This window comes from Ceratosolen solmsi, unplaced genomic scaffold, assembly GCF_000503995.2.
Source record: "Ceratosolen solmsi marchali unplaced genomic scaffold, CerSol_1.0 scaffold10, whole genome shotgun sequence".
NCBI lineage: Eukaryota > Metazoa > Arthropoda > Insecta > Hymenoptera > Agaonidae > Ceratosolen > Ceratosolen solmsi.
In genome coordinates this window covers 15,599,351-15,627,160 of record NW_011948412.1, presented here as the reverse complement: position 1 = coordinate 15,627,160, position 27,810 = coordinate 15,599,351, and the positions used below count along the sequence as shown (strand labels likewise).

Below are 27,810 nucleotides of genomic sequence, written 5' to 3'. Positions count from 1 at the left end.
ACATAGAGTTTGTGCTGCTATTTGTCTGCGCCGTTACAAGTAGTACCGTTAGTGCTTGTTATATATTGAGTGAATTTGCATTCGTTATTCTATTATCTTCAGGATAAAGCTAAGTTAAATGTTAAGTTCTGTTACAGCGTACTTAACTGGTGCGAAAATTTGGGTTATTATAAGATCTCATTGCTCAATCTGCATTGTATATAAGAAAATGTAACTGTCACATCAATGTCTCGTTTGATAGAACATTCATGATAAAGCATTAACATTATATACGATTATTATGTACTTTGTATTCATAGTAAATAGATATGTCAATGAAATTGCAAATTGCAAAACATTGACTGATTTATAATTTTTAAATTTTCCTCTTTTAAGCTAATATTTCACTTTTATCGATATTCTGTAACTTTGTGCTTATAGAAGCTTATAGAATTATGATTGCGAATAAGAATTATCTCTTTCCATTCGATAATTTTTGAAATCGATAACACGAAATGATATTTAATTTTTTTTTAAATGATAAGTATAAATAAAACATTAATTTTTAAAAGTAAAACTAAAAATTTACAGTTCTATAAATACACCTCAGAAGTTTATCTCTATATAGTTTATTTATACATTCAAAATATAAGACTAGAAATATAAAACAGAAGCCCTTAGATCAAATAAAACATTTATTTATACTTACTTTACAAAGTTAATTTGCATTACTTGTTCTATCGACGGTATAATAATTAACTTGGTTGTAAAATTTAATCCACCCAATAAGATTGTCGATTATTATGTGAAATTGTATGTTTGCACATGTAAGAGGCAATATAACAGGGCCAGGGAGTGATTATGACGGGTACTGATCTACTAGACGATTATCTTCTCATTGGATGTATGGTAACTTTCGTTAACGGAGGAAATAAGTGATGATTAGTATATAAAAGCTCATTCTCCGTAGAGCTTGAACTCTCTCAGGTTCAATATATAAAGTAAAATCGAGCTTTAATAAGAAAATTATCGTTTTTTAATACATTATTAAGCATGCATTTAGCCATAAAATAATAAGTAATGAATTCTTTCAGCATTTCAATCAAATTATATTACTACTTTAATAACTTGTTATTAACATTGTTGCAGTTAATGCCTACAATACAAAGCAAATTCAAAGTTAATATAATTCCATACTACATATTCTACAATTCTACAAATAAATGCAATTGCATTCGCGAATACACGGCAGACTCTTCATATTTATTCGATTAATAAAATTCATCGTTTTAAATAAATTATTTATAAAATATCAATATTATTAAAAAAAAATTTATTTATTAAGCGGATTTTTTAAAATTAATTATTACTTATTTAATATTGTATTTGAACTAATGAATACATTTTTATACAAAATATCTAATATTGGAGCATTAGTTATTGTTTTTTAATAATAAGAAATTTACTATTCTATGGTAAAATTAAACTTTGATTTAAATAATAACGAATTGAACTTTAATTAGATGTAACTTGTATGTAAATTATTATAAATAAGTTAAACATTGGTTCTTTTTAGCTTTGATAGCAATAATGGTAATATTCTTATATTATCTTCATATTTTGTCGATATTTTCTCCGCTTATTATATACTTATACATCTACATCCCATGCTTGAGTGTTGCAATTTTTCATCTTTAATATTGTATGGAAGTGATTTTAATTTTGTTACGTAAAATCAGCGGGAAGAATAACAATTTCAAATAAATGATACCTTCAATATTTTAATTCGTTTATAGCTCCCCCCTCCCTCACTCTTTCTCTCTCTCTCTCTCTCTCTCTCTCTCTCTCTCTCTCTCTGTTCTACTCTATGTTTATCTCATTTTCAATTATTTTTGTTATTTTTTTTCCATTAGTGAACCATATTGATAACTTATATAAGTATTTCTCCTACGTAAGATCAAATTTATGCACTAGTTAAGCAGAACTGAAAAAAATGTAGTTTTCTATATTGTAACTAATTGTTATTATGATTAGTAAATACAAACCTCGGCAATTAGAAAATGAGAGTAATAATCATATTGTACAAAGGACGATTTATAGACAATTTATATAACAATATATATAAGCATATTTTGTAAATGTTGTCAACTAAATTATTTCTTTTTTGCTAATATTTGAATTAATTTCACTGAAATATTTTAATTAATATGCTTTATACATCCTTTCGCAAAAATTTGATAAAACGTATATATAAAAGCCATTCAAAACAATATATTTTTATTTAGATTTGTTAGATAATTTTGTAATATTCAATATTAATATTAAAAAAGAACAAAGAATGACAGAAAATTGGATTGAAGATTGAAAAATTAAAAATTAAAAATTTATGAAAATTAAATTTTAAATAAATTTTGAAAATATTGATAAATTTTTGTACTATACCATATATCTGAAATATTTCTCATAAATTAATTAAATGTGAAACGAATAAATAACAGCCATCCAATCCTTCTTAATTAATAAGAATATACAAAATCGTATGATTTTATATGATAAAATAACGATTTTCTTGCAAAATGATGTTTCCCAAGAATATAATAGATTATCTTATCGTCAAGATGGACACGAACATGAACATATACTTATTGTTATAATTTGCAATACATTAAGCTTATATAACGTTTTCACAGACCACCAATATTAAAAGCAATACACTGCCATCGAGTAGGAGTTTCACGCGCGCTGAAAGCTGCATTATATAAACTACCTTCGTAAGAGCAATAAAAGCTTGTGGACGCTGCAGCAACGCTTGACAGTCGATATCCTGTGACTGGTCATGTGATCAATGCTCATACAAAGTTGGAAGAGATACGGAGATACTGGAAACAAAATTTCCATCGAACTTTTTTCTTCCATGAGCGGTACTTCATTTCCGATGATATGTGCGGAAGGCTCCTGAGTTCAGAGACATTTATCGCTTCGTGTTTTAATAAATCGCGAAGTAGATGGAACACACTTATAGAAAATTCAACACGTGTGCATTTATTATATTTTAGCTTTTAGCTAATCAGAAAATTAAGGATTACTAATAAATTGGGTATAAATTCAATTTTTTCATTCCAAACGTAACCATATTTGGCTCTAAAATTAGCTCTTGTCTCAAATAATCACTTTATATAATCTATAAGTACAATATATTTTATTAAATAAATTATTGTATTGGTCTAATATTATTTTTAACTTATATACTTTTTAAAAATCTTTAATTGAAAAAAATTAACAATGTACATCTGATAAATGTATTCTTAATTATACGGGAAATGTTCCAGATAGAGCACTATCCGTCTTACCCTGGGCTTACTGCCACCTACATATTTTATTCTAACGCGTAATGCGTTTTCTCTACTACATACCACTTTTTCTGCATTTGCTAAGCTTAATTGCGATAAGCTTGCGATTTCCTAGTACGTTCCGACGTAGGCCGAGATTCACTTCTTTTGTTGCGCGTGTGGTATCAGGGGTATTTGGCGGATTGTAAATCGCGGATATATAACTGTCTCGAATATTAACAATAGCAAAAAAAAACAAATAAATTTTAATATATGGCGCATGCGCATGACCGATACATTTATGTCAACTCATATAATTATCGGAGTTACATACGAATGATGACGCTAGAGTTTTAATAGTGGTTACAGGATAATACGATAAAACTTCGAACACTATCCTGGCTTGTTTGCAGTCGAGCTGTTTCTTTTCAATTATTGACTCTTACTCTGGCATTTATTGTTCTTCACTTTATTTTGTTTCTCCCATGTTCTTTTCCAATTTCCTTACTCTCTCACACACACACACGCGCGCGCGCACACGCACACGCACACGCACACGCACACGCGCGCACACGCACACGCACACGCACACGCACAAACAATCTCTTTTTGCAACTTCTTGTAGCTGATTTCAAAACCAAAGACAATATCTTTGTCTCGTGTTGAATTACGTATTTAAAATTCTTCAACGATAATGAATTTTGATTTCCGAAAATGAAGCTATCGTTCTTTGTTATATGGTTAATTATATCATTATTATTATTAATGTTTTGAAGGGAAAGAAACGATTCATGATAAATTAAATTTTAGACATTAAATTTTAACCAATGAATCCATTTTGATTAATGAAAAGACTTTTTAATAATTGCGTTTATAATTGTATGACGGCAAATTATTCAATATGCTAACGTTAATTTGTTCCATTGCAATATGATGAAATGACTCATGTCTTTCAAACTCTTCTAGTAGACGATGTTGATACTAATTTTGTTGATAACTGTTCGATACATTTCGTTCTTACAATTTTTTTTTGAATGACGCATCTCAGTCCCGATGGTTTCTTAGAATTACAGCGAGCCTAATTTTAATTTACAAAAGTAAACAAAAAGAAATCGATCTTACTTGTAGCTCATCTTTTTTTTATAAAGTATTTTTTATTAAGTAAATCTATAAAATCTTTTAATTTGACTCTATGCAAAAATATTTATTAAATTTTATAATATTGAGATTTCCGAGTATTCGTATAAAAGTAATAATCGAATTTAAAAATATTCTATTTTGCAGTAAATGACATTTCTTAATTTTCAATTGATATATTATCTGCAACACTGTTGTTGGTTTTTAAAAATAAGAGATATGTGTATATTTTTAAATTACAGATCTTAAATACTTAAAAAAAATATGAAATTTTTTTATTTGATTTTTGGAAGAACCTTTTAAATTAATTATTACATTAGGGTGCGCAATAAAAGTTTAAAGCTTATATGAAATAGGGATATCGGGGATCAATACGATTTCTCTTATTCATTTACATCTTAAACTATAGAGTTTTGAAGGAAAATACATTACACTTAATCAGACATACATACAATATATCAAAATTTAGTATTTTGACTGGTATTAAAGTAAAGGATATTTTACACAAATTTTTGCTTATTATTATATTGAGATAAAATATTTTTATTTAACAAAAGTAACAAAAAAAAATAGAATTTAAAGATTTTTAAAAGTATAATTGACTTATAATAAAATCGTGGGTAAAACTTATGATATAATATTTTAAAATATTTTAACTTTTATATAACAGGCAGAGCTTGTTAACATACTTCTTATGAAAATGATTTAGTATTATTAGGTATAAATAATTTAATTAATGACGTTAAGAGGCTATTGAATTTACTTATTAATTAAAGCTATTCAAAATTTCATTTTTTAATTCAAGTAATTATTTTTGTAAATAATATATATTCAACGATCATATATTCAATAATAAGTTTTATAATGGCTTTTTACACTTAGTGACTTCAAGAATTATTAATTAACAGAAGTTGCATATGTATTAAATTAAATGTATATTTCAGATATATTATATATATTAAATATATATATATATATATATATATATATATATATAATGTTAATTATCTTAATTTAAATTTATATCTACTAATCTTATTAAAGTTATGAATTATTTTTAATAATTTTGAAAATTATTATTTATGTTAATGAAAGAATTGTTTGTATTTATAATTTATTGAAAATATAATTTTAAATAATATTTGATAAATTTTTTCTTTTATCATTAGAAAGATTAAATTTAAATAAAAAGTATAATATATTAATTTCTAAATATATATGTTTTACAGTTAATTATTTTTATTTTATTAAATATTCATATAAATATTCTATCCTTGTATACAGTCTAAATATTTAATGAACAGAATGTAAAAAATAAACAACTTGTTTTCCTTAACTAAACATACACGATAAATTTGTATGTGTAAAAATCGAGAATTTGACAATTTACAAGCATTTTTCGTAAATAATATTTGAATAGACAATTAAGTATTTTTCTATAATTTGAAGTAGGTAGAATAAGCTGAAATAATTTATCAAACGTCAATATTTCTCATCTAATTACTTGACAATCAAAGAAATAATGAATGTAAGCAGTGAGGAGTCGTTTTTGATTGCCTGGAAAGTGGAGAACAGTACGGGGGATGAATCTAGGAGGGTATATATGCATTTATACGTGCACATCCGCGGCTACAAATAGTCGCTAGAGTACGGTCGTTCTCTAGTAACGACATAAAGCCTCTCCATCCATTAGCTTTTATCCGCTTATCTATTTGGCGTGCGCATGTTAACCGCGCTATCGCTACGAAGTTGCTTCGCGGAACTCCAAATTTCTGTCCGTTACACGCAACGAAGTTCGTGACCGCTGGACTTCGATCGTCTTTCTGCCATATGACGTTTCCGTCACATATGGAAATATGATTCGATGAAATGGGAGAGGCTAATGTGCTGCCTTTGAATTGTTAATCATTTGCTTGGATGTATATTAATGTTTGATACTAATACTATGAAATATTAGTGTTTGACATTTTATAATAATAATCATTATCGCATAAGTGTTTCTCTCTAATATTAAGATTATACAATAATAGCTTAAAGTTCATACACAACAATTAATTTAAAATTAATATTCATAATATTAAAGAAAAAAATCTTTATTAATATATGGATGTATAGCTAAATAGATAAACAGACAATCAATAATATTCATAAATTTAATAGTTTGGAAATGAAAAAATTTCGTAAAACAATCGAAGAAATTGTACTTATGTAAGACTAAAATAAGGTGAAATCATGAACGATAAACAATTTTCAATTCTACAATATAATAAATATGCTTAATCTTAAATATTTACAGTTTTATTAATTGGGAAAGTAGGTAAAGATTATTACTATGACAAGCATTTTAAAAAATGTAATATTTTTTGCTGCTGCGAAAGTGATTTTCATTTTCTTTTTTGTTGATGTTATACCCATACTCCATAGACATAATTGATAATAATGTATTATTCTTTTTATGAATCCTTCAATTGTTATATTTGTAGTATATACAAATTTTCATTATGACCTATTTTTCGATAAATTTTTTTTGTAAAAACTACCTACTTCTTGATAATTACTATATTTTAAACAATTTAGTTAATATATAGATTTTGTAAATATCAATGTGTAAATTGATATACATTATGTATAAATATAATAAGATTTCGGTAATGTACTTAGGCTAATAAGAAATAATATTAAGAAAAACTACGAACAATATTTTTGATATTGAAATATTCATTTCTAAATTACAACCTCGTGACAATGTAGTTATATCGCAAAATATATACAATAGACAAGATTCTGCCGAAATAGCTGTTTTATAATAAAAAATATCCAAAAGGAATTCATATTTATATGGATAATAAAACAGGGAAAATGCTCGAAAGATATTTTTAGAAAATTACATTTATTGTTATTTTGCATGTGTACCATTCTTGTTAAAATTCAAATGCAATAAATTTATTATTCCTGTATAAAAATATTTTGAAATAAATTACAACTGATATCAAGGATCATATTATTAGTAATTTATTTAAACTCTCGCACTTATTGAATGGTAAATATATAATATATGCATTAAAATAATTGATTTAGTTTTAAAATCTTTATAAATTGAAGTTTCTATGGTTGCCTGTATAACTAAATATACGACTAATGAGAAACTAGTTATTATTAACTGTAATTTGTAAACCACTTTAATAAAGGAATAGTGAAGTTTCGAAATATAGAATCGAATATAGAACTAGTATTTTACTAGTATTATTATACTACTATTAACATCAAATCAAATAATTTTTCTGTATAATTATTAGAATTTGCAATTGTACTGTAGAAACTACAACTACGTATATAATTTTGCGAAACTTGATCTCTATAGTCGGAAAAATGACTCATTATTGTTTTAATCTACAAAAATTCAGAAATAATGTAGAAGAAAATATGCAGTAAACGCAAAGGAGAGGGAAAGATTTAGTAGCCTATTATATGTCAAGCATTGGTTTGTTGGAATTTTTTCGTGAATTTTACAAGACTTTTACGTTACTTTTGTATGTATAGCTAATAAATTCAAGAAAAAAACTTTTAAGCGCGTTTGCAGCTATATGCTACCGTATTTTCCTCATTTCTCGTAAAAAGTCATATTTCTGCTTTCAAATATTTTACTTTATCTCACTTGTCGTTATACATTATTCCATATATTTAACAATTTCTCTAAATATTCATTAAAAAATTACAGCCACACAAAAATTAAAAAAAAAAACTTGGTTGATATTTAAAATTACATGTTTGACAATAATATTTATTACTTTGGAAATATTCTTTATGAAAAATTGCTATGAAAAAAATAACTCAATTGGATAATAGTAGTATGCGTGAAAAAAATCTTTATAGTGTTAGTTTATGAAACTGAACATTTAATGAATTTAAAATTAAAATAATGTAAACATTTTTATCTTTATTCAATAATAATAAAGCATTACTTCTCCGAAAAAATTGTACTCCGGGTTACATGGCTAAAATAAAGAACTAGAATAGTGATACATACGAGCAGTAAATATTGGATTTTCGAATTGGCTGTTCGCTGAAAATATTCAGCTTCAATACATTGTCGATTATTTTTAATTTTTAATATAACATTTTTAATTTTAGTACACTTTTATTATTTTTATATGTTTTACTAGAAAAGCTACATTTTTTATTACATTCCTCTCGATAAAAATATGAAAGCAAATATAAAATATTCTAAAATTATAATAATTAGATTATTATTTTCATAATTTTTAAAATACCATTATAATTAATCTTAAGCGTTATTTTCCACGTTTTATTGAGATGTTATCTTAAATGAAATGCTATATTCTTATAATGATAAGAATTTTTATAATGAAGTATTTAATTTATTAGATATATTATAATTTTTCTTATCCTTCATGTTGGAATTTTACAATAAAAGTCGTATATTTTAACAATATAGTTATCAACTTTCATAATAATAATTATTAATTTTTTTCATAGGTATATAAATTTGATATATTTTAATGCGTATAATCCTTTATAACATAAAAGTATGGAAAATAACATAAATATTTTATTAAGTTCGTGAATGTAAGTCTATTTAATGTGAATTAATTTTAAAAATAAATCTATTTCAGAAATAAGCTTAATTCTATAGTATTAAATTTCTATAATGACGGATTAAGTAAATCTTATCAATTGTCTAATGTAGCATAATTTCGAATCTTTATATTTCAATGCTCCAATGCAATATTTTCATGTATTCTATCAAAAAGGGAAATAATTTAGTTTATATGAATATAATTAAAACATAAGTCAGCTTTGTATAATATCGCTAATTTTTCCATTAATTTTTTGTATGATTTCTTGATCAAACTCGCACGACTGTGTGAATCGATTCTTTATTCCAAAAACTATCTCCTTTAAATTTTGAGAGAATGTTAATTAAATTTTTTATTTTTTCGATTAATTTATGCCGTCTCTATCAGACTCCCATCGCCGAAGGACTAAAAATACTTTGGCAACTTTGAATAAATAAAATTTTTCTTTTGAAATATTCTATTTCATTAAAAATTTTAAACAATGAAGATACTAAAGTATTACATTTAATTTTGATTAAAAATTGTTTCATTAACTATTAATAGTTTTGCATCAATTATTCCATCTTAATTTTATTATTGCAAAAATTAATTCTTTAAAGGTAAAATATTTAAATTTCTATAAAAACTTTATCACTATATAAAAAGTATCCAATAAACTCTTAAAAAACTATTTAATGTTAGTATTTAATAGAGTAATTAGATAAGAAAATGTAATAAAAAGTAATATTCTATATAGTATTGTTTTTGTTTGATAATAATTATTTAGAAACCTTAATAATAAATTTGTAATTGAAGACTAGTGTATACATATTAATATTTTAGAGATACTTTCATAAAGATATTTCTTTAAGTATTAACAGACCAGCCATTAGAAAAGTAGAACGAGCCTTTCATGTGGTAAAGTCGTAGGGCTGATGTAAAAGTTTGGCATATCGTTGGACAAATCCACCTACTCAGACTTTGCTACCCTAAAGGAATAAAGATAGAAATAATAAAGACACAGTATAACAGTATAAAGGAAGGATATAAGAAAAGGCAAGGTGGGTGGGGGGAAAGCCAAGCAAGTATCTAAGGCGGGAATAGCTGTCCTTAACGTCGACTGGTCTCATAAAACCCTTCGGGAGTTCTTCAAGGTGGGGGAAAAGGTTGTCTGGTGGCAAAGGAAAGCGAATAACCTCCACAGGAGTTTGTTCGCCTCGGCTTCTGTCAGGTTGTAGAACTCAGTTCAAGTTAAACTGACGTTCTCATATAGGAAAAACAAGATGTTAGTATTTAACGGTAGAACAGCTATAGTTTAATGACATGGAATCTATTTTTATTCTTCATAGTCGTCGGATTAAAATCTTAAATTATTGCGCACCAGTAGTTTACCCTTTATCATAAAGTGACATCATTCATCATCTGTCTGTCTATCTGTCTCTCTCTCTCTCTCTCTCTCTCTCTCTCTCTCTCTCTCTTGTATTTATTTATTTATATCTACTTAGCATAAAGTACTGTTAAAGCACTTTTTTGATAAAAAATCTAATAAGTAATTACATATTTTAAAGCACTTATACTGGATAAATATCATTATTATTATTTAAATAGTAACAATTAATCAGTAACAATTATTAAGATACCCTCAGGCAGTGAGTATACAAGTTTTTCGAATTGAATGTACTGCATTACATTATTATGTTGGAAAATAAAAAATCTTTTGTATATTAATATTTTGGAATATATATATATAATCATTAATATCTCACTTAAATATAAATCTATAAAATATATAAATTATATATCTAACCCATTAATAACATTTCGAATAAAATAAAAATAAAAATTCTTTTGTTGTAACAAATACAATAATGCAATGTAAATCCATTAATTAAATAGTAAAAAACTATATGTGTATATATTTGTAGAAATCTTTTATTATTTAACAATTATGTTTAATGATTTCAAAAGTAAATTTAACTTTATATAATTTTAATAATATACTCTTGATACGATAACTTTCATATTTGTGTAAATTAGATATTTTTACCTATTACAACCTTATTAGGTACGATTGACAAAAGTTCTAAATATGCTCAATGTGTACTCTATAAGTTTATCATCTTACAAGTTTCAATTAGTTATTATATCTGCTCTAAAAAATTATTCTGCGCAAGAAATCAAGTGTAATTTTGGGCTATAACTATATATTATGTTGGATATATATGACACAATCAGAATTAAATAAGTAATCTACTACTAGTTTTTTTTATCTACAATTTCATAATTGTGAATACCTAATTATAGGCCTCCACGGTCTTTAATGTCTTCATTATTAAGATACTAAGTTAGATAAGTTGACAGCCTTGATATCGCCAGTTAATAATTAATTTTCTATAATAATTAACAAATTAGTTTATACAATAAAGAATACATAAATTAAAAAAATTAAATAAAGTATACAAATTCATTATATTATAATAATTTTATAATATATTATATTTTACATTTATAATATTTATAATATATAATATAATGTATTATATATTTTTTATTATACTATAGTAAAATTGCCATTTAATGTAAATTTTTGAGTATAAAGAATTATTTCGTTTACTGATGATGTGTAAGCCAGTTAAGAAAGTCGAAGAAACAAATCGATCACTGTAATTGGAATTGTGAATCGGTCATTTTAACAGAGTGGTATCTCGACATTAGATTTATCAATTGTGGCGTAGCTACTTTCTCTCTCGAGTTCGCAGTTTGCGTTATACTCTACTGGTCAGCAGTATAAAGTTGAGTCATCTTGATGAAAGCAATAATGAAACACTTGTGACATATTCTCTGACTACATTACTTTCATAACAAGTATTGTACTGAAATATGCCTTCATTGTATAATAAAAATATGATTAGTCGCAGTTATTAATATAAGTATCATAGCTATTTTTGAATAAGAAACTAAAGCTAGAAATGCTTAGATTAATATAATTATAATATCTATAAAACATAATGTGTACGAGAAATGAATTAACAAATTTTTTTTACGCACATATGTTTAATTTTTATATAGTTTATATTCGATCTTAATGTTTCATATATAATTCATATTACCTAACGAATATCTAAATAATAAAAATGTCTGTGAATTTATTCGATTCTCTGCAATTATAGATGTGTCAGTTATATTAACATAGATCGTTATTTCCTCAAAATTAATAGGTTAATCGAATTATTAGCTGTATGAATATAAACGAATTAACATATTATTTTAGTAATACATTAACTAGTTGGATGTCGTATCCTAGGGAACAGCAGTGCACTCGTGTGTATATTCGTTATCTATGTGGAACGGGTTTCCAGCATCGCTGCCTCTGCTGCGTTGCCTATCACAAGAATCGATCGCGACGGAACAGCCTTGCTCTTTCGTTTATGTGAAACGATTCGCCGACGCTCGGTAAGGTTGAATAACAGAGAATGGTAGAGAAATAGAGAAAAAGTGGGAGAAATGTACTCATAAGCCATACAGAACAAAGGATCTAACAGGTCGTGTCTCCGGGGCTTATACGATCCTCTTAACCACAACCATGAATGTACACTCGACTGTTACTTACTAGCAGTAGTCAGCAACGGAAACTTAGGCTTACCAGTTCTAATCTTCTTTTCTTTATGTCAGTAGAGCTGGCCCTGCGAACTGTATTAAAATCCTGATTTAAATCCACTAAATATCTATTCAATGTCTACAGTTTTAGATAATGACTACTACACTTCCATATATTAATGCTCAAAAGGTGTCTGATGTGAATTTAGATGAAATTTAGATTTTGGAAATTAATTGAACCCTCACCCCTCACGAGTATGAAATTATAAATTATAAAATAATTGAAAAAAATTTAATTGTTCTTTATGGATTTAATATTTCATTTTTAAATGTTTGATTTATACTTATAATGTATTTATTGGTTATACTCTATTTTGATAATATCTAATATGATTTGATTTTATAAATGTCAGCTAATATATAAATTTATATCATATAGAACAAATATACTTAAAAAGTGAATCGTACTTCATAATAATGTAGACGCGTATTTTTAAGTTTCTTAAATAAACAATATTTTTTAACTTTCCCAATCATTTTATATTTAAAGGTTAATAAAAAGGAGAAATAATTCTTTTATCAGGTTGAAGTGCCAGTTCGTATATTATTATACGGATATATTGTAAATATTGTATATTTTGTTAAATATAGTATATATATATATATATATATATATATGCATACTAATTCTATGAACATCAATTCAGAGAAAATACTTGCAAAAAGTGAAAGAGTTAAATTCTTAATAGACCTTTGAATAAATAATCATAAGATTATTTCATTTTATAGTAATTGTACACTTTATATAAATGTACATTAATAGGAGGTATTAAATTTAGTAATTAGTATAAATTGAATAAAATTATAATATGAATAAATGGAAATTAAACAAAAATTAAATAAACATGTAAATAAGATGTAGTATTTATAATATTTTTATGAAAAAAAATAAGATACCATGGTTGTATATATTGAAGTATTACATTACAAATTTTTCCAATTTCAAAATTGTAAGTAAAATTTTGTAAGTAAAAGAAAGAAAGAATGATTTAAATATTAAGCTAAATAAATCGAATAAACAATAAAAAAAATATATTATACAATGTATAAATATATTTGATATTTTATGATTTTGGATTATTGTAAATAGTAATATTTTTTTATTGAAAGCTTAAATATTACATTGGTGTTTCTGCACATAGTGTATATTTTGCTCATAAGTATGCCCAATTTACAAATGCCTCATGACCCAATATATTATAATTGATTATCACTCTTGAAGCAATTAGCAATTGGACAATTTACTTTTGTACAGAAATTTGCTATTGATAAATGATAACATTTTATGATAAATCGGGTATAAAAATTCGAGTTGAATGTTAAATAACGATTGATCTTAATATCTAAGTACAAATATTTTGTATTATATTATTTCCACCGATTTGAAATTTCAATTAATAAAATTTATCATATTTTAATTTGAAATAATGAATTTAAACATTTAACTCATTTCGTGACAGGTCAAAAAAAAAAAAATAATAATAAAAATAATAATAATACTAAACATATACTGCATATAAAAGTTTTTCTTAACAAAGTTATATGCCCCTTATTGACAATAAGTACAAAATAAAAACAGAGAACATTTTAAACAATGTATGTAACTTACTATTATCTTGGATTAAATATTGCGTTTAAAGTAAAGAAGCAAATTTTGGATAAATTTCTAGTTAGTAGGATGTCAGAGTTAGTGCCAGTATAAACTGAATTCGTGCTTTAACTCGAGAAATATGTCGCTTCTGCTTGTACTGTATTGTTGGCTCAAACATAGCCTTTTTTTCTTTTAACTTAGTGATAAGAATATATATATATATATATATACTGACATTGAAGGAACTACGAAAGTATTGAATAAGTTACGATATATGAAAAATAAGAATCCAAGAAAACAGCAAAATTGCTTTTTAAAAAGCTTAATTTTACTTTTAAATTTACTTTTTTTTTTGATAAATATATAACATAAATATGTATATGCTTATTGAATTGATCAACAATGATTATTAATGGAATATTAGTGATATGAGAAAATGAGAACAAAATCAAGTCGAGCCAATAACTTATTAGTTTATCTTTTTTGTAAAAATGATACTGTTTATGTATGTAAATAGTAGACAATCTAATTTATAATTTATTGCAGTGCATGATTTCATTTACACTCCTGTACTACAGTTAACATACTATAAAATAGTTTATATATATTAAAAAGTAAATTATAAAGTAAATTAAAATGCTTTTTTCTATTCAATCCTTCTTTTCTAATAGCTTAAACATGCCAACATCTTATAAAACCTATAATAATTATTTATATTATTATATTTATATTATTAATGTTATGATATAATCTATTCATCGTAATAAATATTACATTTAATCGTTAACTACACCATGAACTTGAACATTTATAAAATTTAGTTATAAATCCTAATATTGTCAGTAAAGGTTATCAACGTTATTAATAATACTTGCTATATTATTAGTAAGCTTTGCTATTTAACTTATTTGTAATTATTAATATTAATAAAAAATATATAGGAAAAATGCTATTGTATTAATTATTTATATATAATTATTTTGAAAAAATTTTATTCCAACATATCATCGAAATTAAATATGCTTAACTTCTGTATATCATGAAATATTAAAGTATATTTAAGTCTATTTAAATAAAGTAATTCCTAAACAATTATAACTATCAACGAAAAATATATAGATATTTTTAATACCATACTGAATAATTGTAATATCATATGTATTGCTAAGTTTAGACATTATAAATTATTATTTAATATAATTTAATAAATAATAACCAAGTACATAAAGTATAATGAAATAAATATATGATAGAACATAACTCAATTTATCAGTTTATATCTTGTGAAAAATGTAATAACTTGTTTAGTATTAGATAGTGTATTAATTTAGCATTGATTGAATATTAATTAAATTCTTAATGCATGTATGATTTATAATTTTCATGAAACTCTAATATTTAATAATCTAATTATTTATTACATGAAAAAAATTCATAAAAATAATTCTAATACAATTATAAAAATTCTGTATATATATTTTTTAGATCTCTTGTATTAATTTTTATATATTGTTACTCATGTAATGTGATTTATTTTTTTGCAAAAACAATAGTTTTTAGCTTAATTTTTGAAACAAAAGTAATTTTTTGATTAATGTCTTTTAAATTTGTTTACAATATAAATAAAATGCTAATTAATTGAGCTTAATGATAATTGAGAGTTAATGCATACAACAGTAAACAAAGTAATAGACAATTCAATATCTGAATATACATAATTTTTATACATATTTTTAATTTTATACATAATATTTTTATACATAATTATAGGTGACTGCATTAATTATTATAAATCAGATTCATAAACATCTAATATAATATAATTGTTTCATCGAGTCTCATGAAATGAATATAATCTTCCATTTTACTATTATTTTTATCATAAATTTCTATAAAATTATTATTGTTAATCTTAGATCTTTCTCTTTTTAGTAAAAATTATAATTAAAACGTAATTAAAATGTATATTCAATTAATTTACACAGAAGACTTCGTAAATGATATTCTTTTGATGGATTCATATATCAGTTGAAGTATTTTTGTTGAACTATATAAGAAGATAGAAAAATTACGTACTATAAATAAGATATATTACAGAGTTTTATTATAGCTGATATATATTCAGCTATCAAAGCATTTTTTAATTCGTATTTGTCATACAGACTCTAACTTGAGGATACAGCAACTACGGATGTTCGGAGTCACTAAAGTAAGGGCACTAAAACTTTTATTAAATAAGATTTCAAAGTGCTTATTACAATTTAATTAAAAGTGAAAGCTATGCAAGAGATAGATAAAGTAAAAAGAACTAATAAAATAACATAATAATATTCTGCTTTATCTGCATTATTAATAACTCATTTTACATTTATGAGAAATTAAAATTTTTTATAACAATATGTTTTGTTTTATACTATTGTTAATAAGATTAAAATTAAAACAATGTTATAGTGAAAAAATGTCATAGTATATCTGATAATTTGATTTAATAAAAAATACTTTGAAATAGTAATTTCTAGATTCTTATTGTAATTGTAAAATTATTTATTGATAGAAATTTGCATTTAGAAAGAGTGATTTATATAATTTAAGAAAATTCAATTTAGGATCAATGATATTTTACTGCGATATTTATATCGAACATATCAGTAATATTTAAAAATTATATTATTTAAAAGTTTGGTTATTTAAAAGTAATTATTCAATTAAATAAATTTATTTTCATATATTAGAAATTTGATCAGTAAGATTTTAATTTTCAAATATTTAAAAGTATAATTATTTGATATGCTATAGAATAATAACACATTAATATTAACGGTACACGCCAATAATGGAAATTATCCCTCAATAATGTCAACAATAATTTATAGTTGTGATTATGGGTAAATCATATAGAATATTATAGTATAGTATATTAGCTTTTGAATATAAATTAGATTTTAAAAAGATCAGTTTCTTAGATTTTATTTGTTCAATGTGTTTATATACATAACATGTATATTATTAAATCACTTTTGATAAATTCTTATATACTAAAGCGAATCTTTTCAAATTCGGAGGTAATCGTGATTTTAAATATTTCTAAAAATGCTTAACTAAATTACATAAATTTTTAATTCTTTGTCGCTAGTATTTATTTTGTATTTATCAATTTTTAGACGAATTATATTTATTACATAATATTAGTTTTTTTATTAACTCATTAAGACTGAAAATTAGAAGAAGACTTACCACCTTCTTTCTTTAATGATTTTACTAATTTAACTACGATTTACTATTCAACAATAAGATTTCATATAAATTCTTTCGACAAGTTGTATGAATTGTAATAGTAATTGAAAAGATTTTTCTTATTATTGTTGTACGGGAGTTAAATTATTTGAACTTGAAATATTTGTAGGCTTTACAAATATTATTAGGATATTAATATACTACTAATAAATTAATCATTTATATTATAATTTTCATTTATTTATAATTTCCATTTTATGCAGTATCAGTTATTAATATTTTATTCCGCATTTTCAGTTTGAAAATAAATATATTTTTAAAGTAATTATATATTAATTTGTTATGTAAAACTGATTTGTAGGGATATTAAGGTATCGGTTAGTCTAATAAAATATAATTAGAATTTGAAATTGTTATATGAACATAATATCTGAAGTCTAAAGTGGAAAATTGTTCACTATGAATAATATTTAATTAAAATTCATAACGATTCTAATTCATTATACCGAATCAAAAATTGAAATTTCAAAGATTATATCTACATAATAACCAATTAAAGTAGTAATTACTAATTTTGTTTGGCTTGTTCAAAATTACACACGTACTCGTAGTAATAAGCTATAATAAAACAACGGTGATCAACAATATAGTGTTCGATGAGGGATCTACAACAGAAAATATTAATAAAGAGGAATGGCATAACAAGAGTGAGGGAATTGGCAGGGCCACGTGGAATTTCACTACATGAAATGAAAAGAGAGTATTAATATAAAATTTCAAAGTTAATGTTATGTAGACAATGATATTACCTATTTACGACACTTCCATTATCATTTACAGCAAGTAAAATGAACTGTCATTGCCTATCAGATTAAAGGCAAACACGAGTAAAATAGAGAAAGAACGAACACAAAACATTTTAATACAAATTAATAATCTGGTCTGTAAAATCATGAGTAGTATCAATGTGGAAAAGGAATCTAGTAGTGCTTCCGGATTTCATTGCTCCTCCTCTTTACATCCGGTCACGTTTATTGTTGCATCCTCAAATAATATCTCGTAAATGCATATAAATATTCTACGCGCGTTCATTCAAAATAGAAACTACGTATTGTTTGTTACCTCTTATAGAATTTATTTTTCTTTTCCTACATGCAAAATATTCAAATTCGATTTTTTATAAATAAATAAATTGCCTCGGAGGAAAACTTAAACATAGCTGGTAAATGTAAATTGACCATGTGAATAAATAAAAATTAAATCAATTCAAACCTTTGAAAAATTTTATATATTCAAATCGATTGTATTAAGTGTTTTTGAATCTTTTCTTACACCTTCGTTATTCACTCGTATTGGATCAAATACCTTTCCAGCTTATTTTTTTCTCGAATCTTGCTTACTAAATATATAAAATCTTATTATCTACATTTTTCATTGGGACAAATTTTAATATACATCAAGGCTAAAATGGTAGACACTACAGTAAATCGACCGTTTTTCTCCACGTCATTAATTATAGTGATAAACCTCGACCACTGTATACTTTTATTGCCTAGAATTTCGTTTAGCTTAATGTAAAATTCGTTCAAAACTTTGATAATCTGCTATTTAAATTTAAACCCTAAATTATAGATAAATATTTTTATTCATTAAAATAATTTAGTATATAAAATAAGTAGACAAAGAAAACATTAAAATAATATTTGTAGAAAAATGAACGTAAAATTAAAATCGAAGAATTTTTAAATATTATTTAAAAATTAGTTAAATATCAGTGAAAAGTAGCTAAAATAAAAAAGAAGAAATTAAGTTATTTATACTATTATTTTTCTTAAATATTTTAACGTTCATACTTTAATTATTTTATTTTGTATTATCATTATATATATATATATATATATATATATATATATTTACATATGTGACGTAAACACGGAATAATATATACAATAAATATGAAATAAATTTATTAATATAAACATTTAATTTTAATGTACCTTATTTATTATTATACGATCTTATATTCAATTATAAACACTAACAATTTTAAACTGTTCTTTATATACTTTAATATTAATTAGTGAATAATCTCAATAAATGAAATCTATTTCATTTTAATTTTATTTTGGAATAATGAAAAGATAGATTTTAAGCAGTTCACGTCGAAACGAAAGTGAATGTTTACATATTTTTGGCTTTAAAATATAATATATAACAAATACTGGTTTACTAATTTAACCGACTTCAAACATACAAAGCTAATATTCTACGTCTAGCATATATAAGTATATGTAATAACAAATATGAACATAAACAATTAAGTAAATTTTAAAATACGATTTCAATCAATTATTTATAACCTTCTAATTGTGATATAATTATTATACAGTATTAATAGAATTGGAAAATAAAAGCAATTCGTTTGTATATTATTATATCTCTATAAACATAAAAGAATATTCTTAATTGATATTTAATGATTTTTAATTATTATCTATATTATTATATAAAGAATGAGATAATGTCTAGTACATATATCTTAAAAATTATATGCTTCCAATTCTCAACAAATGGCAATTTATCAAGAAATAAGAAGCTACAGAATACAAATGTAATTAAAATAGAAGCTATCATTCAGTCGTACTTTAATACTAAGCAAAAGATAAATAATAAAATTCCATGGTGGATACGTGTTTTGTAATTATATTTGAAACATGTCATCCGGTTATATGGAACGAAGGGCAGCATAATGTTAGCTATCCTTTGCTTTAGCATAAAAATGCAATTTTTTGTGCAATAATAGATGTGATCGCTCATGGAGTTGCTGCCAATATTAAAACTTGGTCTTGGTATGTTATAGCGCGACGACTGAACGAGTATATCCGGCATTATGAGCCATTGTCGTACGACACCCAGGAGATCCATCGCAGTCACCTGAGAACGAAGAGATCACTTGCTCATGACAATGCGGTCACACTTAAATTTCGCGCTCATAACAGAGACTTTCGCGTTAGACTCAAACGCGACGTCACTACTTTCAGCACCGATCTCGTCATCGTCGGACCCAGCAACAAAAAAGAAGACCTCGACACCTCGCACATATATCAAGGACACCTCATAGGTATGTTTTTAATCATTTATCCTTATCTCCCGTTAGGATTTGTTCATTTTTATCCGGTCTTTTTACTATTTGTAAATGTTCGGCACTTTATTTCCATTTATATATTTGCATTAATTTATTAAGCTATAGCAGCAAATTATGTCAATGTTATTAATAGGAAATAAAATGCAAGCACCCGCTTACGAACGCACGAACATACACGCACGCACATACGCGTAACTTCACACACATAGCACTTGATCTAGGGTGTACATGGTGAATTGTCATAATAAAAAATATAAAATAATTCAAACCATATGGAGTTTCTTAAATATTTTTCTTTTAAATGTATTTGCAGTTTTATAGAAAAAAATTAACAGCTCTAAAAATATTTTGAAACATTTTCTTATATATTGAATATAGAAATAAATTTTACAAAACGCGAATATATTTGTATATAGAAATGAGAAACTTTATTAACCTTCAAAAATACCTATATTATTTAATAAATACTTCTCTTATCTAATAATAACTAATAATATTATCTAAATGTAAAGTAAATATCTAAATATTAAATAATACATATAAAAACTTCATTAATTGTGGTTAAATAATTAATATTTATAGTTTTTATTTAGTTTTAAATACATACATAATATTTATTTAAATTTATCCAATACATTATTAAAAAAGTAAGTATGGATTTAGAATCATTATTAATGCACCTGTTCCATATTTTTTTATATATTTTTTTCTTTGTTAATTACTTAATTTTCATTGTTATTTTAATTTAATTGTAAGCTTCTGTATATGTAAGTTAAAAAAACTTTTTATTTTATACAATGTACAAATTTAAAATACACGGAACTTTTGTAGTAATTTTAAATTAAAAAATATATTTTTACTCTGTTTTGTATGAACAAAAAAGGTTTAAATAAAGACTTTTCATTATATATACAATTTATATATGTAACTAACTGGATCACAATGTACATCTAATTTCACTTCAACTAATTAAACTGTTTTAAAAATCAATATTTAATTTTATCCCTTAACATTGTATCTATTATGGTATTATTACAAATGTATAAATATTTAAAAATTAATAAAATTGATAAAAATGGTATCGGTCAATTTTCATATGTTTTTAATATATTGTCTGAAATTATTATAATCATATTAAGAAAGCAATTAGATTTTTGTTACGTAATAAGAAAATGACAAATGAATTTTCAAATAAAGATTAGCAGAATAGGTTTAATGAATTTTTCAATACAAATGTCAAATATATTTATAGAAGTTTGATAGTAGATTATTTTTCTTAATACAAAAATACTAAAAAAATCTAAGAATAAATATTTTTCTGATTTAAAAGCGACAAATGTCTATGATAATCACATATAAAATTATTTATATTAAAGTAACACGTATATAGTATACAGAAAAAATACGGCGTAGATTTTTAAGTGCAACGTGACGCATGCGGTGGCATTAAACAATGTTTGTGATAAGCAATATTTTCATTAATCTTAGCCGAGTACGATGCGTAATGCATTGACGTCATACATATAAATGTAACTTCTAAAATACTGAAGAAGTACAATATCTGAATATAAGATGCTGTTTCAAATTGTCACAACTGTCGCCAAGAGTTTGATACATAAAAATGTATTGCAATCGGAAAGCATAAACAATGGAGGGTAATGTTAATTAAAACATTAAACAAGACTTTCTCAATGTGAAAGAATTTTTTTTCTTTTTGTTTTTTTTTTCTTTTTTTCTCAATAAATTTTCTTCTAAATTTTCTCAATTTTCTCAATAAAAAGAAAGAAAGCTATAAAAAATTTTTTTGAGTAAAAAGACAACACTTTAAATATTTTATTCTATTGTATATTGTATTTTAAGGCTAACATAAAAACAAGAAGGGAAATATTGATTTTTTAATTGAGAAATTAAAAGAATATTTATCATTGTCAAAGAGTCACACTGTGTATTTCATTTTATATTTTTTTAAATATTGTAGGTAAACTATATTTTTATCTATTAATAGTTGCCAAAAGAGATATATCATCTAATGCCCTAATTTCGCAATTGCAAAAGTAATTTATTTATATTTTCAGTTCCAATTATTCATCCGGTACTTATCTAACTGAATTTTGAAATTAATAGTTTAAATTAAAAGGACTTGTATTTAATATATACATAGATGCCACAAATCGAGTAAATTATATTATGCAGTATATATTGAATTAAAGAATTTATATTGTAAAAGTTATTAAAATTTGTTATAAAACTACAATACATTCTTGTTTTATATTGTATTATATTATATTTATTCTTGTATTATTGTATTCTTGTATTATATTAGAATACTATATTTTATGTATATAGTAATAAAAATATAAAGGCAATATATCAAAAATTACTTATAATTATCACTTGTAAAGACAAATGTAATCAAAATTTAAAGAAAACTTGATTTAATTTTAGTAAAAAAACATAATTTATCATTATTATTGAAAAATTTTGTTTTATTTTTATTTATAAGTAATCTTAGTAATTATGGACTTTTAAACTATTAATGGATTAACTTAATTATTAAGTACTTAATACATTTATCATATATAATCAATTAAGTTTAGAAATATCTTAAAAAAAATTATAATTTTCCTATTTGGTTCAATTGGAAAGATTTCATAGAGCATAGCTTACACATAGTTAAAAAGAAAATAAAATTAAAAACAAAACATAGCATAATACTATTCTAAATGTTATATTTATATGAAATACTTATTTCTTACCCATAATAATAATAAAAGTTGAAATATTTGATTATCTAATCAAATATATAATTTTAATGTGCAAACATATTTGTATACTGAATTATATATCTAATTTTTGTCATAATAATTTCGATTTATGTAACGAGAAAAATTGCATTTGAACATGTTTAATGATCGTAAGCTCCATAAGTGTAAGTGATAGACAGAACTATCTCATATATATTTTGAAATAATCATATAAGCCGGATTCTCTCTTTTGTATCGACCATTTAAATACATATTTCATAATAGAAAAAGAAAGTTTTATTCGTAATGCAAAAAATAAAGAAATTCGACTTTAACTAAAATGACGTTAAAAGTATTTTTGTTTTAAACTTACAAATTATTGTTCTTATTCAAATATGCAACTAAATATTTTCCATCACTAGAAATATTCTTAATTGCAATGCTGTTTTTATAAAGTAGAACTGATGTTTTTCAAAAAGTTCACTCCTAATTAATATACTAAAACAAAATTATTATATGTGATTATATGATAAAGTGATATATCACGGGCATTATATTTATCAATAATTTTGTTTTGTTATTTGATCAGTAATATGTAAATATTTGAAGAAAGAGAAAAAAATTTTTATACTATAATCTTGCGCAATCTCTTTTTCACATTCGTAAATTCTCATAATTTTGAACACGATCGTGTAATCATAATCACGTATAAGAAAGTCTAGTAGTTCTCAATAGTTTGAATTACTCTCAGTTTTGTATTAAAATATATAGTTTAAATATAGAAAGCGTACATATATTATCTAAAATGAATGCCCATTGACATTTTATGCCATTTTTGTTGTGTATTCATATGTGATATATTCAATTCCCCCCCCCCCCCCCCCCAACATCTGTACGATAGTCGACCTATTAACTGTTACAGGCATGCGTACCATTTCATAACATTTGTAACTTTTAATGTTAGAGAGAGAAATAGAGCGAGAGAGCGAGAGATTGCGCGCGTGAGATGGATACGTTCATTTCCTGGTTGGTGTGTATTGTGGCAGTGAAGCCGATAAGGCCGACAGGGAGGAGCAAGCAACCGGGACTGTAAAGTAGGTTTGCTGGCACTCTTCTTTGCTGATGGAGATGAACCGAGTGTTAGTTAGATTGATTTTTCCCTCTGTCTTAAATCTATTAATACTGGTGCATTGCAGCTCGAGTGACATATAATAGAAAATAATATTGATTATATATTAGTAAAAATGCGCTTGCGACTACCAGTTTTCAGGGAATATAAATGAAATAAGTAGAAAATAATAAGTCATATATAAATAATAAATACTAGAATAATAAATAATTCATTGTATTATTGTTAATATTTATATTTCTGCATACACCTACAATTATTTACTTGACTGGTTTGTTTAAATGCATACTTTTATATATATTTCTTTATATGCCCATTTAATTTCGCCATAAAATATCAACCAAATTATACTATATGAATAATTTTATTGAATTTGACTGTATGTAATTACAAACTCAGTTTAAATTGCAATTTATCGCAATATACAAACTACTTATGTACTATTGGAATTTTATTTTTTCAATTGATTTATTATTTTGAAAAATTATATTTGTGTACTTCTTTTTTATATTATCGAGATTTCTCTTAGTTTGAATATAATATTTATCTCTTAATCTCAAAATTCATAATTAAAAATTTTTATAAAAAATATTTTAATTCAGATTCAAATATTTTATGCAATTTTTTTGTTAAGATGAATAAAGTGCGACATATGCAAAATAATACAATAAAAAACATTTATTGCAGCATATTATAATAAAAATATACTGACAAAATTGACGCAGCTTGCATATTATAAGTATAGTAACTTTGTTTTTTTTATTGAGTTGTATTTCATCTATATTCATTTTTTTGTTGGATCGCTATAAAAGAAACAATAGAACAGTTGAATAGGTATTGGCCTATACACAGTAAAAATATATTAAAAATAATTACAAATTATATTTCAATGCATTTAATCAAGACCGACTTACAGATCATACATAGATCCTATCGCTTTCATCGAAATATAAAATTATATTATTTAAAAAAGATTAATTTCGATTTAGATTACCACTACTCTACTTATTCACATACTAGAAAAATATATCCGACAAGCTATGTTAATTAATTTAGATAGATTTTTTTAATGGATGCTCGAAGATAATAATTATTATTTGAATTTCAATAGTGAAATGTAGTATGTCATAGTTAATTAAAATGAAATTAAAGATAATTGTCTATTTAATAGTGATTATCAATATTTCAACATTTTTCTTTTATATTCACAGGAGAGCCAGGTAGCCATGTGTTCGGTAGTATAAGCGATGGCATTTTCCATGGAAAGATAATATCGCCGCGCGACGGTGCCTGGTACATTGAAAAGTCGCATTACTATTTTCCTCGGCATAAACTCAACGAAACTCTCCACTCCGTCATTTATCACGAGAATGACGTCGAAGATCCATACCAGCGTCTACGACCAGGTAAGTCTTTATAGGTTAGGTACATACGTGTCTCGTTCCATAAGATGTTGCTGACAGCTTTATAATTTTCATTGACTTCTTATATAAGCCTCTTAAAGCCAAAGGATATATACGAATAATCTATACGATTGAACTACAATATTGTCTATAATTAGAAATAGAAATAGAAAATTTATGTATTTTATATTTTATATTTTATATTTTATATATTTGTTTAACATGCAATTTTATACACTATTTTGCAATTATTCTAAATATTAATAATAAAAATTATATCGAACTGGAGTATAAGATGTAAAAAGAGTTGGAAAATATTACAACGCGAACGAGAGACCTACTTTTTTCATTACACCTTTTAAAGTTAATGCATTTACATCGTATCAACAGTTGTACACACTATCGTCAAGGGTTTCTTTTATCTGCATTAATACACAGTCACCCTGCATTACATACTACCATATCTGCATACACTGTACCTCCTCTTGCTTCTCGATATAAAGTTTTTTTTTTCATCCAATGAATCGATGTATAATCATGCAGTAGTTAACTTTTAGCCCTCAGTTGCTAAAATTTACGAATATTAATACTATATTCTTACGTCCTCGATTCTTCGCAAAAAACAATCTGTTACTTCTATACACATGTGCACTACAATATGTTTTCTATTGTGTCTTTTTTTGCAAATGTTTTATATTGTTAAAAAATATTTGCCTTGAAACGGTATGTTCATAATATATTTATTAAGCATTGCATTGAAATACATACTAGTTATTTTAGTTCTTATAATTTTACAAATAATTGAATAAGGCTCATTTATAATTTTCGGTGATTAATAATATTTCTGTTCTATGCTACCTTTGTCAAACTCGTATAATTAATAAATAAATGTTATGCAAAAAGCAATTAATTAACTTTGATTTTTTACTTAAATTTATTTTTAATATGATGTTTTTATTTAGTATACTTTAATTTAAAATGTTTAAACTTATTATCTTGTAGTTTAAATCGTCAGTATAGAATTTACAACGTGAATGAAATTTGTAAAAATATGAACACTTAATCAATTAAATATAAAATATAATTAAATACATTGTAATAATATAATTAAACAATCTTTTACATTATTGTAAAAAAAATATACAGATAATAACAAACAATGTTTTTTAAAACTTTCTACAGCTGTGAGTAATAAAATGAAATATGAAATTAATGATAAAAAATTTATACTACTGATACACACATTTCTTCATCCATACAAGCTAATAACAAATTAAAATTCTACGTCAATTTTTTAATAATTACTTATGGTTCAAAATTATTAAAATAAAATAATATTCAAGTGTATTGCAAGAAATGAATATAATGAGAAAATTATTTGACTGAAAACAATTATTAATCGCAGCCTTTTTTTTAAATATTCAAATCGATATTACATTATTAATAATAGAGAGTATATATCTAATTTTTAAATATTAAAATACAATATATAATAACCATATAATCATTTGGATAATAATATTGAACATTGAATAATAATATTTATTTTTTCACTATTTAAAAAAATTTATCAATACTTATTTTTAATAAGCTGATAATGACTATTGAAAAGCCGAAGTTAATATACATTTACTTAAATTATTAAACGTGGATAGTTGCGAAAAAGTAGCACATCTGTGCGTATACATATGTAATCTTATAATTATTAATTTTATAATTGAAGAAATAGTATCAATTATTTAATGCAAAATTAGCATTCGAATTTTATCGTAGAATTTGTAAAAAATTTATGGAAAATTAAGATATTTAAATAGTAAAAAAACAATGGACAAGCATATCATGAACATTGGATAAGAATTTAGTGTAGTTGATCAAACGTGTCCTA

General features: G+C 24.2%; 1 protein-coding gene across 1 annotated transcript in view; it reads left to right on the top strand.

Moving 5' to 3' along the window:
- Positions 1-27,810, top strand: part of kuz (zinc-dependent metalloprotease kuz) — a 67,398-nt gene that overhangs the window by 16,805 nt on the left and 22,783 nt on the right. Inside the window, exons 2-3 of the mRNA XM_011503397.1 lie at positions 20,365-20,625; positions 25,734-25,928. Coding sequence (XP_011501699.1) covers positions 20,365-20,625; positions 25,734-25,928 — 456 coding nt within the window. The remainder of the gene's footprint in view (positions 1-20,364; positions 20,626-25,733; positions 25,929-27,810) is intronic.